Source organism: Heteronotia binoei, chromosome 4 (genome assembly GCF_032191835.1).
Source record: "Heteronotia binoei isolate CCM8104 ecotype False Entrance Well chromosome 4, APGP_CSIRO_Hbin_v1, whole genome shotgun sequence".
Taxonomy (NCBI): Eukaryota; Metazoa; Chordata; class Lepidosauria; order Squamata; family Gekkonidae; genus Heteronotia; species Heteronotia binoei.
In genome coordinates, this window is record NC_083226.1 from 31,493,541 (window position 1) to 31,509,620 (window position 16,080).

The 16,080-nt window shown below is 44.6% G+C and overlaps 1 protein-coding gene across 1 annotated transcript in view; it reads left to right on the forward strand.

Annotated features, from left to right (window-relative positions):
* DNAH6 (dynein axonemal heavy chain 6) overlaps window positions 1-16,080 on the forward strand; it is a 239,754-nt gene that overhangs the window by 171,611 nt on the left and 52,063 nt on the right. The window contains 1 exon segment of the mRNA XM_060237063.1: window positions 8,166-8,285. Coding sequence (XP_060093046.1) covers window positions 8,166-8,285 — 120 coding nt within the window.

A 16,080-nucleotide genomic window follows, 5' to 3' on the forward strand; every position in this document is an offset into this window, starting at 1 on the left:
TTGGGATGCTAAACACTAAGTTTTGAACAGTACAAAATGGTTAATATAAATTTAACGCTGAGATCTGCCGATTCTCCTTTATACTTGGATGGCAAGGAATTACTATGGCAGGTGTGTAATCACTTTGGATTTGTTTGTTCTGTGCATGCAAACCTGTGTGTGTGTGTGTGTGTGTGTAATTACAGCAGAGGCAACACTGGTTTACCGCATGAGCACTATCATAAATAATTGTATAAGTAAACACAGTGCCAGTAAACTCACAGAACACAGTCCCTAAATGGCGCTTTGCCACTTTGCACATGACAGCTTCCTACTCTTGACACAGTAGCTCCAATGAAGTACAGATTTGGAAAACGACACTCTCCACAGCTAATCTACATGCATGCAGCATTTTTTTTGCCCACTGGGCTTTTGGTATTAGGATGACGCTCTTACAAGAACACTGGAAAGGAGGTATTAATATATGAAGAACATAGTAAATTGGATGTTCATTAAGCTTAGAATGCTTGTTGAAAGAGAAGCAGAAATTAGTTTATGGTGGTTTGGGCAATGCATATGCCTTGTAAAGATAACGAATTTATTTTTAGATTAGATTCAGCTAAAATTAAAATTTAATTTCATGTATATTAGAGAAAGCTGACTTTGTATTTTATTTTTACAGCTTCTGTTTAGTTTGCCCAGCGGCTCAAGTTGTCCTATACTAGGAAATAATAACATCTCAGGTTAACTTTAAATAATTAGTATGTAGGTATCCTTTTGGCAAAGGTTTAAAGAGGGGCCCGAACTGGAACTCCCATACCTCTTACTCAGCACAACCGTCATCTAACTGCACTTGGGCACAAAGGAAACACATAAGAAGCGCTCTTCTGGATCAGACAAGTGGTTCATCTAGTCCAGCATCCTGTCTCACTGTGGTCAACCAGTTCCTCTTGAAGTCCAACAGCAGGGCACAGAGACTGAAGCCTTCCCCTAAAGTCGCTTCCTGGCACGGATTCAGAGGCTGACTGCCTCTGAATGTTGAGGTTCCCTATACTCATGGCGAGTAGCCACTGATAGTCCTATTCTCCATGAATCTGTCTAATCCCCTGTTAAAACCATCCATGCTTGTGACTATCTGCATCCTGTGGCAGAAAATTCCACATTTTAATCATTAATTGTGTAAATAAATGTTTTCTTTTGTCCACCCTGAATCTACTGTTCATCAGCTTCATTGGATGCCCTCAAGTTCTAGTATTTTGAGAGCTGGAGAAGTTCAGTTCTGTTTGCCAACTTTCTCCACCCTATGCATAATTTTGTAAACCTCTATCATGTTCCCTCTTAGTCTTCTCTTTTCTAATTTGACAGTTTTGTCTTTCATCATAAGAAAAGTGCTCCAACCCCCTAATCATCTTGGTTGCCCTCCTTTGTACTTTTTGCAGCTCTGTGATCTTTTTTTGAGATACAGTATCCAGAACTGTACACAGTATTCCGAATGAGGCTGCACCATAGATCTCTATAGAGGCATTATAATATTAGCTGTGTTATTTTCAGCCCCTTTCCTAATAATTCCCAGCACTGTTTGTTTTTTTCACTGCTGCAGCACACTGGAACAAGACTTCCATTGAGCTATCTACTATGACCCCAAGATCTTTTCCTCTTTTAGTCTCAGCAAGTTCAAACCCCATTAGCCCATACTTAAAGTGTGAGCATCCCCTTACACTTACAACACAGAACTTCATTTGCCACTCTGTCACCCACTCACCCAATTTTTTGAGATCCTCATGGAGAACATCATGGAGCATTTGGAATCCTCTGCTGGCCCTGGCAGTGCAGGAAAAACTGTAGAACTCTGTGGAACAGTACATTCTTACCATGGCTGATGTCCCCGGTATAAGCTTTCTCTGTGTTGTTAGACAGCCCTAGCAGAAGTCTGAAGTTTTGCACTATTTAGCTCTCATTGCTGGTGATGGACTGCTCATTCCAGCAATCTTTGTCCTTCTCTCTTCACTTTCTCTGGTTTATCACATACTATCAGTGATCAGAGACTGTGAATTCTGTTCCTTCTCCTTTCTAGAGCAGAGCTGTGACACATTTCCACAGACCCTCTCAGTGTGCAAATCTCTGGTTCTGATCACTACATGCCTGTGATAGGCACAATTGTAGGGGTCAAACAAGCTATCTGTTAAGCAGGTTGCGACTCTGCAGGAGGCAGGCAGTAGTCCAGCAGATGTACTGCGGCTGTCAGTTGTTTTGCTGGCTCAGCAGGTGATTGACACTCCACTATGCATAAAATTCATCCTCGCCTCTCTCCCTGTTACATGGAAAGGGCTAAATGAAAGACAAGGAAAATAATGAGTAGCATTCTGGTTGAAAGTTGCAAGTTGGATGAGACAGTACAGCAGGCTCATTGCGCAAATGTTTACCTTGTCAAGATAGTTCCTGACAAGGAACCCTGTCTGCAGTTTCTTTTGCAGGTTCTGCTGCTCCATCGAGCTATTGTGTCATGGTGTTTGGCTAGCAACAAAAGATGTCATAGGTATTTGGCTAGCAATAGCAATGGTTGGAGTGGCTGGTAATCCTCTAGAAATACGGATGTGTTCCCTGTTTTCTCCACTTGCATGTAGGATTACATCAGAATGATGTTGCACCAACATCATGGTGGCATTCTGGTATCACATTTACAAGGGAAGGTGGCTTTCTGCGTTGTGCATACTTACCCAATGCCCCTTGCTTGGGATGCACTAATAGTAACTGTTGAGGTAGGAGAGGTAGTTGAGTCAATACATTGTAGGTGCTTGTTGCAAAGGGAGGGGGGAGACATTTGCAGCAGGGGTGCTTCATCCTGGCATCCTCAGTTGCAGAAGCAGGGAGTGCAAGATGATGTTTGTGTCCTGGGGTGGAGCACCTGTGAAGAGTTCTGATCAGAGTCATGTTAGCAATACGCTGTGACATTATTTGTTCGCAGCTGATTGGCCAAGTGAAATTTCTTCAGAGTTTCTGTCACCAAAGTCCCACTGGTCTGTCCAACATGAGACCAAAGAGATGCGGTCCCATGACAAATGCCCTGTCATCTGAGATATGATTGTTCTGGCAGGGATTTATAAAGCGCTTTGGTGACCAGCCATTTGCTGTACACGAAGCTGGTATTCAAAGGTGGACAGGCAAGTGTTGATGTCCCCAAGGCCATCAGTCCCTGGGGACCCCCATTATGGGTATGGCTTGTTTCCTCTTTCTCTGTACACGTGAACATCTCAGTGTAGAACTTGGATTGATAGGAGCCCGAATTAAACTGATACCAAACAACAGTGAGTCATGCTAAGGCAGAATGCAGGGCAGCCCCTCTATCAGTCATGTAGATACCCACCCTAAGAGAGATTCAATCAAGGGCTATTTCTCCCAAAGACATAAGAATCTCTTCCCAAATAATTTAATCCTAAGAACCCACATCTCTGAAACAATAAACAATGGGCTGATTCCAGAAATTTCCTCCATAACTCAGTGCACAATCATGAAGATTCCTGCCCTTCCCCAATCACAAGTACCTAGCCATATCTAAGTTCTGTATTGCTCCAAGGGCAATTCTGGCACTATCCATGCAAAAGTATGAAACCTCTTCTTCAGTAAAGGAAAAGGATTTCTTTTTAGGCTGGCTCATCTTTGAAAGACAGTGTTTTTATTATTCGCACATTCTGATCCCAATACCCCATCTCCTCAGTCTCAGCAAAAAGGTATAAAGAGCTGCCCCTATCCCCACTTTTTGTTGCCAGTTTGATATTCATGGTTTTACTCCAGCCATTTAGTTGACCACTCACTTTTTTGTTTCATGGACCTGCCTCTGCATCTCCTTCCCCACACCTGGTCAATTTTAACTCCTGACTCTGCTTAGTCACAACTCCCCCCCCCCCACCTTTCTTATCAGGAACAGGTTCTTTTGTCTTTGTTTTCCTCCTTTTAATCTTATTCCTCAGTTGGTAGGCAGTTTTTCAAGGGGAGAAGTTTTTGCTTTTTCCTTTCTGTAAAACTTTTTACCACTTTTTCTACATTGCATAGATAAATTTCGTCTCTTGTTCTGTTTATAAAGTAAAAGCCCTGTTTGTTTTAGAGTCTTTCCCACTTATTTTCCAAGTGTTGTTCTGAATCTGGCCTTGGTATTCACAGCCTTAAGATCCCAAGTATGTTAAAATATCCATAATACATGTATTTGCTCCATGATAGCAAGGGGATGCCTTTGCACATTACAGCCTTGACACACATAGACCAATTTGGGTAACAGCATACAGGAGAAGTAGACCTAGCCAGTATCCCAATGCGAATAGGCATTGTTGCACAGGCATGAGGTGAAATACAGATGGAGGGCTTTGTTTTGCATTCCTACAGAGTTCAATTTGAGGGTTTTTATACTTACAACAGCATTTTCACTGGCATAACACTACAACAGCACTGGGGGTGGGATGTGGGCTGATCAAGCTTAGGATGCCAGCTAATCCCTGTCCTCCCCTGAAACACCCCAGCATTATCCATTTGTGGCTCCAGATTTCTATCAATGTGGTATTGGCAGGGCACAATGTTAGTATAACTCTGTGTTGCACCCCTTGGGGGCTTAGTTGCTATCCTAAGCATTTACATACTTTCTTTAGGGTTGAACTGTAAAACATCTCCCTCTGTCGCAATAGGCCGAGAATTCCCCATTATTCAGCTCTGTGTTCTACCAAGCTGAAGATTAAAATTCCTTGAAAATGAACACAAGCACTTTCAAGGTTGCTTTCTAAGTGAAGGCTGTTCAGTGGGCACAAATTGCAGCTGAAAGTACTCTGTCAGTATGAGTTGTAAAGATTTGTTCATTCACCCATGTCTATTAAACACTTGTTTATAGCTAATTTATTTCACTCTGGCATCAGCCTCATGGAGATTGTTCTGTCCAGCTAGGTGCATAGATCCAAATATATTTACTTTATTTATTTGTTTATTAAGTTAATTAGCTATATTTCTTTCTCCACCACATGGCTCAGTAGGCCCTCAGGATAGCTTACGACAAGGAAAACAACAGAACGGCAACCAAGCTAATCTCAACAAATGTCAAAAAATGTACAATTAAATCAGATTCAGTAATTAAAATCTAACTTTAAACTGTTTTAAAAATAGCAGGCAACAGCAGATGAGATAGCCCCAGTTCAATTAAACATCATCAGTAATCAGCTTAGGTTAGTTATGGTCTCCTTTTCAACTATAAAACATATGTTTTTGCAGATCAGTGAACTTGCTTCAGTATTCCTGTTGTTGTGAAAAGTAATGTTTTAAAGTTAGCATTCTAATAACTGTGTAGTGACCAAAAGAGATGAAAATATCCTGGCTATGATGATCTGTAACAAAGAATTTAAGTTCACTGTCCCTCTAGGCAGGATGTACTATTTTATCTCTGTCATTCAAAGTATTCTCAGTTGCTTTGTTCATCTGTGAGCAGGACTGCTATGATACGGGGGGTGAGGCATTAGAGGTACAAGGACCCTAGTTTCCAGTGGATCCATGGAGACTGGGAAGTAAAGTGCTTTGTTTTCATATGCTATTTGGGTTGGGAGAGAGAATCTTTGTCTGTGTTAGGGTTGCCAGTCAGTGGCTAGCAGCCACTGGAAGAATGAAGGAGTGGGGACATGGTGGGAGTCATTGTGGTGACATTGTGACATCACTTCCAGGGCAAAACCAGAAGTGACATCATTGTGTTGTGATGTTTAAGGATTCACCATAGAGTTTCTAGCAAATCCTAGAGTGTTTAACCAGCACAATGCTGTCACTTTTGGGTTTGCCCAAGTAGTGATGTCATGGTATATGCAGTGCTGATTTTTATAACATTGCCCCCCTTCTGCTGCTCTGTTGAGTGGCAATAGGGATCAGACGCCCTAGTCTTGGGAGTCCCTTAGTAGCTCTTTGGCCCCCGCTTTATAAACCTTCCAACCTCATAGTGATGTTCTTGACCTTTAAAACATTTCAAATGTTTACAAACAGGAAGAAAACCATCTGCTGCTGACGTCGTTTTATTTTGCACCATCCCATTTTATGCCCTAAGGTGTTCCCGGCTGTAAGCTTTGTGGCTGGTTTTTTGTTTTGTTGATTGTTTTTTATTGCTTTATAATGTCATTTTTAAATGCTTTTATTTTGTGAGCTCCGTCAAGCAGGTGTCTGGATAGAGAGGCCGTACATTTGATAAAAAAATATATTGTGCATCATGGTAGCATTACCAGCCAAAGCTGACCTAGGCTTCGGTCTTGTCAGGATTTTTATTGTGGTGGCCTAGAGCAGTTTAGTAAATACTACTGGTTTAGAAAGTAGCTTGTTTATATGTTTTCCCTGCACTAAGTATCATTTCTCGTGTCTCTTATAGTGTCCTATAAGCCTTACAATGTTATAGTCAGGCCTCAGATTCAGTGGGAGCTCACAGGAGCACAGCTCCTGAACCTTTCTGAGAGTTTCACCGCCTTGTCCATTGAACAGTATGTGCAGCTGCATAACAAGCCCTGGATGAGCTCCACCACCAATTTTTCTACAAAATATGCCCTGCTTACTGTATTGTCTTAATTGAACCAACAGTCCATATTCTGTTCCATTCAATAGCATTTGTGTTTCTTCCTTTGCTTAGTTATTATATAAGAAGTCTGCAATTGCTGCTAATCACCTGTTACATAAACCACAAAAGTCTTGTGTTGGTAGATTAGTCTCTTCTCAGTACTTAACCATTAGCCAGTTACTCAGCTTCTGAGCACCTGCAATTAAAGGAGTGGAAATGGCAACAGAATATTTCACATTTCACATGTATCCTCTCTGAACAGAACAAATTAGGAAAGCAGTATTCATCATCATTTGCTATATGCAGCTAGTCTTTGATAAATTATGTGTATGCTAAAAGGATGACATGCTGACTTACCTCTGCTAAATAAATATATTAGATCCTGGTTCGAACAAACTGAGAAGGGATCAGAGCCCATTCAAGCTGTGCTTCACAATAGTTTGTAAGGAAGAATCTTATCTATAAAACAGAATTCTACCAGTGACTATTCTCAAGTCTTTCATTCTAGCCTGTGATCCTTCAACAATATCATTCACCAGGAAGATACGCCAAGCAATGACACAGAATGAGAAAAGCATGGTTTTCTTTTGAGCTAATACTACAGTTTGTGTAGTGCTCTCATCTCAAATAACCAGACTTTAAAATAGACTTGGTTATCTCCCAAATTAGGATACAGAATTAAAACCTGTGAGCAGGGTGTTTCCTTTCTGTTACATGTGAAGGATAAACCAAAACGATTCCCGTCCAAAAAGGGTTTTCAGGTGGCAGAAGAAAGTAATTTTGTGTGCACTGCACGATCTAGTCTACATTACAGAATTAAGCCTAAAACAATCTCTGCACAAATGTGCAGAGTATATCTCTGGTCTGCATCTCACCATGCAGACATAGATGACTCTGATCGGAACTCTGAAGTCAGTGCAAAGAATATATATTGTGAAGCACAGCTTGAATGGGCTCTGACCCCTTCTCAGTTTGTTCAAACCAGAATCTAATATATTTATTTAGCAGAGGTAAGTCCGCATGTCATCCTTTTAGCATACACATAATTTATCAAAGACTAGCTGCATATAGCAAATGATGATGAATCTCTAGCATAATCTCTAGCATTTATCTGCGCTTAGAACCCTTAAATGTTCTCATAGATCATTGATCACTGCCTGGTTCTGATCCACTATTTGTTGTGCAGAAAGCTAACCAACAGTAAAATGATGCTACTTATTGGATGAAATTCGGTTACACAGAAAAGAAAGCTTGTTTACACAATGGCTTTGGCTTCCACATTCAAAACAAGCATGCCCGTTTGCGCATGCACTTTCCCTCTATTAAACACCAAATTGTGCATGCCAGTCATTAATTAGACAGGCAATATACTGGTTAAAGTTCACGTCTTCAATAATTGCATGTTAAAACTAGTCATCTAATGATGTTCACAATTTGCTTGGTAGCCTAGAATTTCCATCATTTGTATTACTGGACTTAGAAAAGATTTAGATGCCCAGTGCATAGTGTTTTATTGATTGTTTTTCAGCAATGTAAAAGTATACTCTTCAGAGAAGATGAGAGTTAAGACTATGTCATATGTTAAAACAAGAATATGAAATCATAACCTGTAAAAATAACATTGCAGGTGAAATTACCTATGGCGGGCGAGTTACAGATGCTTGGGATCAGAGGTGCCTTCGTACAATCCTAAGGAGGTTTTTCTCTCCAGAAACATTAGAAGAGGAATATAAATATTCAGAATCAGGTAAGTTTAGTTTCCCATGTACTAAGGTTTCATATCAATAGAAGTTTCTAAATAAAGAATTGTAGCTGCTTTGTGACTGAAGTATAGAGACCCATGAGATGAAATTACTGATGCTGCATTAAATCTTTGCAGCTTCTCTGTTGCAGAGCCTATTAGACTACAGAAAGGAATATGCCAGGAATTGTGGAACCAGCATGGACAAAACCCATGTGGAAAAGGGGCTGTAGTGAAGAGGGCAGTTAAGCAATGTTGAGGGGGAAAATTTTGTTGCTTCCTCATGGATGTTGGGCTCCACTTTGACTCTTAAACTGGACTAGATTTTCATGTTCCATGATTTTACCTCCTTTACTCTTTAAATGCACAATAGTATATTAATTGTTGCCAAAATTAATTTTATTGAAATAAAACAAATCCTAAAAAATATTGTATGTTTATAGTACAAGCGATTTTTTTTGTTGGTCCTCCAAATTTTCCAGTTTTCCCATTGGAAGAATTGTATTAGCCCTCAGGCTTTTTCATTCTATAGTTTTTGAACTGGGAAACCTTACATTTAAGAAGCATTTTACTAATTCTAAAAAGAGAGAAATATGTTATATATTTTACAGTATTTTTTTCTATGCACGGGGGTGGGGAATGAAAAAAGTCTACCAGAAATAAACTTATTTTTTACAGAGTCAATGTGCTACAGCAGTATAGCAACCATGGGGTGTTTGTTTTTTAAATTTCTCTTGTAGCACTGCATGGGGGGGGGAGTGGTGACTACGAGGGGATGACTAAAGAAAGAATTCTCCCATGTGAACCCTCCGTTGCTTCTTCAAATGAACCTGTATTCACAGTGTCAGTGTCTGCACAAGCAGCCTTAGTCAGATCCAATCTGTTGTTTAGCCTTTACTGTATGTTCACAATTTTAAGAGTTTTCAACAACTCTTCTGTCACATTCTGCTATTAACATTAATTTATTTTAGAAACATTGTTTTCATGCCACCTTGTTGGAAGTAATCATCTCAGGTACAAGATTTTAACAGCATGGTCTCAAACGTGAGATTATTAAGTGAATTATCCTACAAAATCTGTAGAAAACTGAGGTTGAACCTAATTCCAGATAGGTTCACTGTAACTTTCATAGGGGAAGAAGAGGAGGAGGAAGAAGATGATAATGGATGTATACTCCACCCTTCACTCTGAATCTCAGAGTCTCAGAGCTGCTTAGAATCTCCTTCCTCCCCCATAACAGACACCCTGTGAGGTAGGTGGGGCTGAGAGAGCTCTCACAGAATCTGCTCTTTCAAGGACAGCTTTGCAAGAGCTATGGCTGACCCAAGGCCATTCCAGCAGCTGCAAGTGGAGGAGTGGGGAATCAAACCTGGCTCTCCCAGATAAGAGTCCATACAGCCACTGCACCAAACTGGCAGCATAGTATAGTCTGATCTCTTCAGATCTCACAAGCTAAGCAGGATGATCAAGGAAGATGCTGCAGAGGAAGGCAATGGCAAGCCACCTCTGCAGCTCACTTGCCTTGGAAACCCCTTGCTGGGTTCACCATAAGTTGGCTGAAACTTGATGGCATTTACATACCTAACATTCATAGGAAATGGAGAGGCTGATTTTATTTTATCGTCATTTGTAAACAGCACACATCTGCACAGAAAATCACTGAAAGCCCTTTCCTTTGCTATGCTATTTTTACATAGTCACTTTTCCGATTAAAGCTGCATGTTAAAATCCTTAACAGATATGTCCCAGTTCAAGGATTTTGGAAGCATGAAGGCTTTACAGATTCTGAAGAGATTACTACATATTTTATAAGCTGTGCAGGGACTTCTTAAAGTCTTTATCAGATCATCCAAGTGTGAAGTACAAAGCTCTGAGAACTTCTGCAAGGTTTGCAAAAAGATTCCCCCCATGCGGTCTTTGAATCCCACAGGCTGCATTGCCTCCTTTTAGCTGGTCAAATAGAAGGGGTGATGGGCAGCCTCAACACTTTTATGACCCATTTGCATTGTTTATCCTGGGAAGATGCCCAGCCACCACATCCACAGGAGTCTGCGCCTGCCCCGTTTGCCTTGGACTAGTCTGCAAATGCTGGTAATTTGTAACTTGCTCTGCGTGATCCAGCTGGTAACGTAAGGGCTATCAAGCAAGTATGTGCACATCATCTGTGAACTAAATGGCAACATCGTTGTTGCTAGTGGCTGGCATATAATTCTTAATTGTATTTCACAATGTCCACTTGGAAAGCTTCACCACACAGGTGTATCTGTGCTTAGAGCAGATGCTGTTTAGGTCCTAGTAACCTGGTATAAAAGTAAAGCTAGCTCCTCGCAAGCCATTGTTTGCCATCTGAGAACACATGCACCCCTTTCAGAAGAACATCCCCTGCCCCATTAAATAATGTTAAATGTGCAGATTCTTGTGTAAACCAGGCATTGAAACCATAGCATGGAGTGCATTTGCAAAACAAAACAAAAGCTTATTCTAGAATTCAAAACCCTGTTAGTCTTCAAGGTGCCGCAGGACTCCTGCATATTTCTGACTTCACTATCCCCCTGTAATTGTGAGGGAAGCACAGTTTATGTTAACCATGGTTAATAATGTGAAAGCATGGTTAACATCAGGAAGGAAGGGGAAAGAGAGTATTGGGGGAGGGGATATGTACTCCTGACTGGCAGTCAGTTTGCAAAACAGCAACAACCGTCAAATGCACTTGAGAGCTTTCCACCCTTTCTGTGTATGCTGGGCAGTCTCCTGGAGAATTCTTTCTTAATTCTCCTACTGCAGTTCCATGACTTTAGCCAGCAGTGGGAGGAAAACCTTCGGTCAGAGAATATTTTCCCCAGAGAGCTGAAGGTGGCACAATAGAACCATCATTGCCTTTGGTGTGTGCATACTACTGTCTTCCCTGTTGATAAGTTTCACAATTCTCACACTGCTTCATGCAATTCAGCCTTCATTGCTGAGAGCCGGGAGTATCCTGCTGGGCAGAGATCTGAATCCCCTAAAGACAGGGATGCATTGCTGGTGGTGGTGGTAATAGGAAAGGAGCTACAAGGCACTTTTTGTTCAGCAAACCACAAGAACAGCTGTGGCACAGGCTCCATTGGGGGAAAACAGATTACTCAGATCTTCTTCGTGGTCTCTGTGCATCACACTGATGGGATATAGGCGCCTGCGCCGATCTCGATCGGTATTCTTGAAAGCTGCGGATTTCCGCGCCCCAGGCCCAGTGCGCATGCGCAGAAGCCCCACTGCGCATGCCCACAGGGACCGGAGCGGACATCCCGCCAGTTCTCTTCTGACCGCCGCTTGGATCGGTCGATCTCTCGCACGGTCGGTAGAAATCCTTTTCTTGGAAGTTGCTAGTTGTTGGATTTTGAACGTTATAGAACTTTACTTGGCATAGACCACACAACAGTCTTTTTAAAGACTAGGGAGGGAGAAGGCGAAAGAATTTTCCGAAACTTTTCCCTCAGTTTTTCCCCCCTTTTTTCCCGCCTTTCCCTCACACCCCCCCCCCCCGTATGGAAAAACGGTGGGGATTTTTCAAAAGGTGTAAGAACTGCGGTAGCAAGATCTCCCCCACAGACGGACACCTTCTTTGCCTTTTTTGCTTGGGAGAAACGCATATCCCCGATGCGTGTGTCCACTGCGCAAAATTTTCCCGCCAGACGAAAAAGAACCGCGCGGGTCGTTTAGCAGCGGCACTGATGGAGAAAGCACTGTCGCCTAAACGAACGTCGGCAGCGACGCACACCCCGTCGACATCGGAGTCGCTCGACGCCGACAAGAGCACCTCCGACGCCGAACGCCCCACAAAATCGGGCTCGGCACTAAAGTCCGCCTCCTCCACTCCTGCAAAACGGCCAAGGGAGGAGAAGGGACTGCAGCCGGAAGCGAAGAAAAAGAAAAAATCGGACAAACATCGATCGTCCGCGACTTCGCTACCGACGTCACCATCGGGATCGACGGCGAGAGTACCGCCACTGAAGCTGTTCGCTTCCCCACGCCGCCAGTTAAGCCCCCCGGTGTTGGCATCGATGTCGACGCAGATCGCCATTTCATCCGACTCGGATCGCGACTTAGAGCTATCCCAGAGATCGGGAGCGGAGAGCAGCCCACTGGAGATACACACAGTGGAGGACACCGCTCAACCCCGAACGCCGATCAGGGAACCATCAGTCAGCCCCGATCGTCGGCAAACCCAGCACCCCAAGGAAGATCGATCTACCACGCCGAGGGAGGACCGCGGGCGCGACCGTTCAAGAAGCCCTCGACACGCTCCCCGGTATCGGCATCGATCCAGAGATTCAGAGGAGAGATCTCGCAACAGGGATCGTTCTCCACCGAAACCACCTACAATGTCGTGGGATCAAAGACAGTGGCAGTACCTCTACGGGTCCTGCCCCATGCCTTCTATGTTCCCCTGGTTCCCTCCCAGACATCTGGATTGGGACCAACAATCGGAAGCATCTGTCAGATCCCGAACGTCATACCGACCTCGACACACACCGTCGGTGTCGAAACCACCGGACACAACGCCACCGAAAGAGCCGAAAACTACCCCACGATCTCGGAGCCCCGAGCGGAAGACTCCCGAGTCACCAAGGGCCCAAGAAACACCCAAGCATTCCTCGGAGCACTCAGGATCCAGAGAAGGCTCCCCAACATCCGGGGAAGACTCTCCCCGAGAGGAAATTTCTTCGCCGGAAGAGCCAGCTCCATCCAGCAAGGTAGGCGATGAGTTGCCCATATCTCCATCAGAGGACTTAAAATCATATGGAGATTTAATTAAAAGGATGGCACACACTCTATCGCTACCGACGGTCCAACCCAAGCCGGTGGTTACCGATAACGTGTTCGATGTCGTGCAATTGGATACCTCGACGGCCATAGCTTTACCGCTTACTACGGTGATGCTACACACGACAAAAGCATCGTGGGACAAGCCTGCCTCAACACCAATAGGCTCCCGAAGACTCGACCACATGTATCGAGTCCAGGAATCCACAGCCGAGTTTTTGTTTACCCACCCGAAGCCAAACTCGGTGGTGGTGGCGTCCTCGTCAAAGGCCAGAAAGACACATGCTTCTCCTCCAGACAAGGAGGGAAAGAAGTTGGACAATTTAGGCAGAAAAATTTATACGGCAGGCTCGCTGGGAATAAAGGTGGCAAATTATGGCGCGTGCATGGGCCGCTACCAATACGCCCTATGGGATCAGTTATCAACACTTCCGGACCTGTCAGAACAAGCCAAACAGGCACTCAAGAAAATTCAAAGGGAAGGCATAGCACTTGCTAAGCAGCAAATTAATTCGGCTAAACATGCAGGTGACATCTCAGCAAAAACACTCACCTCAGCTATCACCTTAAGACGCCACTCTTGGTTGAGGTCGACGGCACTCCAGCCGGATACACAATCCTGCATCGAAGATCTTCCCTTTGACGGAAGTGGGCTATTCAGCTCCACCACAGACACCATATTGCAAGAGATGGACAAAAGCATCAAAACATCTCGCAATTTGGGGGTTCCCATGTCATCTAGAACCCAGGGGAAACGCTCCTGGAACAAACCTTGGAGTAAGAAGCCATTCTCCAAGCAACCCACCGATCAACAATGGAGGCCCAAAGGTTCCTCAACCTACTCCAAGCCGCCGTACAACCCGAAAACGAAGTACTCACCTAATTCGTCACAGCCATCCAGACAAAAGGGGAATAGACCGTCCAAACAGGGTCTTTGACTGCCCTTCCCCCTGTTTTGCCCCCTACCTTTCGGACTCACACCATACCAGACTTTTCCCATACTCTCCGGCATGGTCCACAATCACTACGGACAAATGGGTTCTGTCGATAATCCGCGAGGGTTATCAAATAGAATTCAGAGAAAACCCCACAGTTCCCACTGTCATTCACACCAGAGCATCTCTCACTCTACAGGAAGAGGTCCAATCGCTTCTCCAAAAAGATGCGATAGAGAAGGTGCCAGCCAACCAAGAGGGGCGAGGGTTTTACTCCCGTTATTTCACCATCCCCAAAAAGGATGGAGGCCTTCGACCCATCATGGACTTACGAGGCCTAAACAATTTCATGCAAAACCACAAATTCAGAATGGTCTCCCTACAGAACATCCTACCCCTACTGAACCAAGGGGATTGGATGGCCACACTAGACCTGCAAGATGCCTACTTCCATGTGACCATACATCAGGGCCACAGAAAGTTCCTCAGATTCACAATTGGAGACTCCCACTACCAATACAAAGCTTTGCCCTTTGGCCTCTCTACGGCACCGAGAGTTTTTACAAAGATCATGGTGGTGGTGGCTGCTCATCTGCGTCTACAGGGGATCACTGTCTTTCCCTATATAGACGACTGGCTGCTGGTAGCGAGTTCGGAAATACTTTTAGCACGGCACGTAGAAGTCACCTTAGCCCTTCTGCAAAAATTAGGCCTACAGGTCAACCTAAAGAAATCGGCGTTGCAGCCCTCCCAGAGGGTGCAATTCATAGGGGCCATATTGGACTCAAAAGCCTGCAGGGCTTTCCTGCCGACACAAAGGGCGGAAGACATCATATCTCTAATACACGTGTTCCTGACCAACCCTACAGTCACGGCGTTCCAAATTCAACGCCTCCTGGGCTTGATGGCAGCGACCACGGCAGTACTGAGATTCACCAGATTCCACATGAGGACACTGCAGCTGTGGTTCCTACGTGTGTTCAACTGCCAAACAGACCCCCCTTCACGCCAACTGACGGTCCCACCGTCGGTGCTCTGGACCCTGCCCTGGTGGCAGGAGAGACAGAACCTCCTCCAGGGAGCCCCGTTCCACAGGCAGACTCCCACGCTGACTATAACCACGGATGCATCCCTGTGGGGCTGGGGTGCACACGCGAACGACATGTGTGTGGGGGGCAAATGGCCTCAGGATCTTCTGCGTTACCACATCAACTTCCTGGAGCTGCTGGCCATACATCATGCCGTCCTCTCCTTCAAACACCTGATTACGGGGAGAACGGTAGCGATCTTGACAGACAACACCACTGCCCTCTCTTATGTGAACAGACAAGGCGGCACGGTTTCAAGGAAACTGTGCTTTCTAGCCCTAAGGATTTGGGAAATCTGCAGAGAATTGGACACAACTCTAGTAGCCACACATCTGCCAGGCAATCTGAACACCTGTGCGGATTACCTCAGTCGAGGGGGGGCCTCTCTCCACGAATGGGAACTCAATTGGGAGTTCCTTCGGCCGGTGTTCCAGAAATGGGGCACACCGGAAGTGGACGTGTTTGCCACACGCAGCACCTCAAAATGCGAAAAATTTTGCTGCAGAGGGGGGGCGGACCCCCTATCGTTGGGAGACGGGCTACTGATCCCATGGTCCCACCGGCACGTGTACCTCTTCCCACCGATCCCACTGATCACGAGGGTGGTTCACAAGATTCATTTGGAACGCCCCAAGGGGATTCTCATCACACCATGGTGGCCCAGACAACAATGGTTCTCCCCGATACTGCGGCTGTCTCACGGGAGGTTCCACCAATTTCCAGTGAGCACAGACCTTCTACTATCTCACGACGGCAGGGTGATTCACCACGATGTACCCCACCTGAAACTCACAGCTTGGCGGCTGGAGTGACGAGATTGTCGGACAGAGCCCTTGACGTCATGCTGAATAGTAGAAAGTTATCCACGAGAAAATCGTATCAGTATAAATGGACAAGGTTTGCCCAATTTGTTAACAAGGCTAATAAAGAACCTAGGACAGCAGGCCTGCCACTAATATTAGACTTTTTGCTTTC